The sequence below is a fragment of the Equus quagga genome, chromosome 18, assembly GCF_021613505.1.
Source record: "Equus quagga isolate Etosha38 chromosome 18, UCLA_HA_Equagga_1.0, whole genome shotgun sequence".
NCBI lineage: Eukaryota > Metazoa > Chordata > Mammalia > Perissodactyla > Equidae > Equus > Equus quagga.
Window position 1 is genome coordinate 47079731 of NC_060284.1, and position 1920 is coordinate 47081650.

Consider the following 1920-nt stretch of genomic DNA (forward strand, 5'->3'; position numbering starts at 1 on the left):
CTCCACCATTCCTCCAGTGGAAGGGTCAGAAACAGGCCTTTTGGTACTCTATTCCAACCTGTGACACACACCGGCCGCCTCCCGGTGTCCCCCAAAGCCGAGTGTGGATGGGAAAGAACCACAAGGAAGTGCACGAACCAACAGCAGGTTAAACTTTCACATCGATCGCACTGATAAGCAGCGCCACTTACCCAGCACAGCCAGACAGCTCAGCACTGGGAAAAAGCACTTCATGTCGGCAGCCAAGAGGAGACACAACCCAGGGCGCTTCCTCTTCTCCCAGTACTTAATCTCTCATGTCTGGCAATCCACTTATAGCTCCAGAGGACAATTTTGGAAACAGAACTTAGAAAATGAAAACAGGTTAAAGAGAAGAGATCAGCAGGAGGGAGTGGGGGGAGGGGCGGCGGGTGGCCGGTGTTAAACTCCCCTATGCTAAAGAAGGGTCCAGAACAATTCGGAAAGCGCTCTAGGCTTCTGGCACATCGTGTGCCTTGAGGTTTGCACTGGAATTGTAGATTGCAGTGGATTAATCCTCAAGGAAAAGGGGAAAAGAAGAGTCTGAGAAAATCCTTTCATCCACTGATTATACAGAAATGTCCTTGGCTTCCCAGTGAAGGTGTCTGTAATCTCCCTCATTCGGATTCCCCAGAAGGAACAGAGCAGGTTTTGTCAAAACCTTTGACAGCCAAATCGCCCCGGCTGGCATCGACTGTTTTGATTTCTTCAGCAAAGAGTCGGTCTCCATCCATGATGTTAGGTCACGGAAGCTGCCACCTGCCCCAGACCTGCCCAGAACACACGAAGCAAGTTGGCGTTCGGCAGCCCTGAAGCGGTCCCACAATGCCAGCAGATTTCTAAAACAAACACAACAGAGATTTATCAAAGGCAACACAATCGCCGCCAAACCGAGAGGGGCTGAGCGCTGAGCTGGTCCAGACGCCGGGGTCCCGCTCCTGGACCACGACAGTCAACCTTGGCATTCTGACCTTGGGCAAGTCGCTACACGTGCCTCCGCCTCAGTTTCCCTGTCCAGAGCAGGACAATTGTGGAAGCCCGATTGTTCCTGCAATACTTTCAGCAAATGCTTCACTCCTGGGAATTCCTTTCGCCTGCTACCGAGCCCCGACGCCGCGGGGAGCCCCACCCTCCGCGGGGGCAAATCGGGAAGGGGCTCCGCGGTGGGGCTGCCACTCCCGGTACCACCCCCGGCCCCCGCCCCAAACGTGGGAGCTCTGCGCGCCGCGTCCCAGGTGGCCCCGCTATTGTTTTACCTTCCTGGGTGTTTATTTTTCGCTGATTGGAAAGAAAAGAGACAGAAGGAGAAGGGAGGCCGGGGCTCCGCTTTCTGCTACCGGGGCGCGCTCGCCGCGCGCCCGACCGGCCAGAGGAGGGCCCTCGGGCCGACCCCCGAGCGGAGCCGGCGCCGGGCCCGCCGCCACCCCTCCCCACCTCCCTCCCGCCGGCTCCCGGCTCCCCTCGCCGCCGCCCCTCCCCGCGCCGCCCGCTCCCACCGGACACTGACCTGGCGCCGGCCCTCTCGTCTTCTACTCCTGCGTCCGTCGGTCCGTCCGCGCCGGCACACGCCTCCGGGGACGCCCGCCTCCTCCCGCTCCTCCCGCAGCGGCACCAGCAGCCGCGCTCCGGCCCCGCCCGAGGCCCCGCCCCTCCAGTCCGGCCCGCTGCACCCGGGCAGGCGGAGCGCGGGGTGAGGCGGCGGCCGCGGCGAGAGGCTCCGCCCCCGGGCCCGCCCCGCGTCCTTTCCCCCTTCCTGCCTCTCCCTGCGGAGCCGGCGGCGGGTCTCGGCCCGGGGAGGCGCGTCGGGTGCCGCCGCGACGCCCGCCCGCTGCTGCCGGCGGCCGGGGCCACCCGAGGACCTGGCACGGCTGGCGCGTGGGCCGGCAGCCCCGAAAGTTCCTG

At 62.9% G+C, this 1920-nt stretch overlaps 1 protein-coding gene across 6 annotated transcripts in view; it reads right to left on the reverse strand.

Annotated features, from left to right (window-relative positions):
• Positions 1-1646, reverse strand: part of IGSF3 (immunoglobulin superfamily member 3) — a 93181-nt gene extending 91535 nt beyond the window's left edge. The window contains exons 1-2 of one of the 6 annotated variants that reach the window (XM_046645182.1): positions 1526-1646; positions 192-857 (exon numbers count right to left, since the gene is read on the reverse strand). In XM_046645182.1, coding sequence (XP_046501138.1) covers positions 192-234 — 43 coding nt within the window. In that variant the 5' untranslated portion in view covers positions 235-857; positions 1526-1646. Of the gene's footprint in view, positions 1-191; positions 858-989; positions 1112-1274; positions 1358-1525 lie in introns of those variants that run through there. The other 5 variants (XM_046645184.1, XM_046645180.1, XM_046645185.1 and 2 more) reach the window with 5 other exon arrangements.
• Positions 1647-1920: the final 274 nt, after the last annotated feature.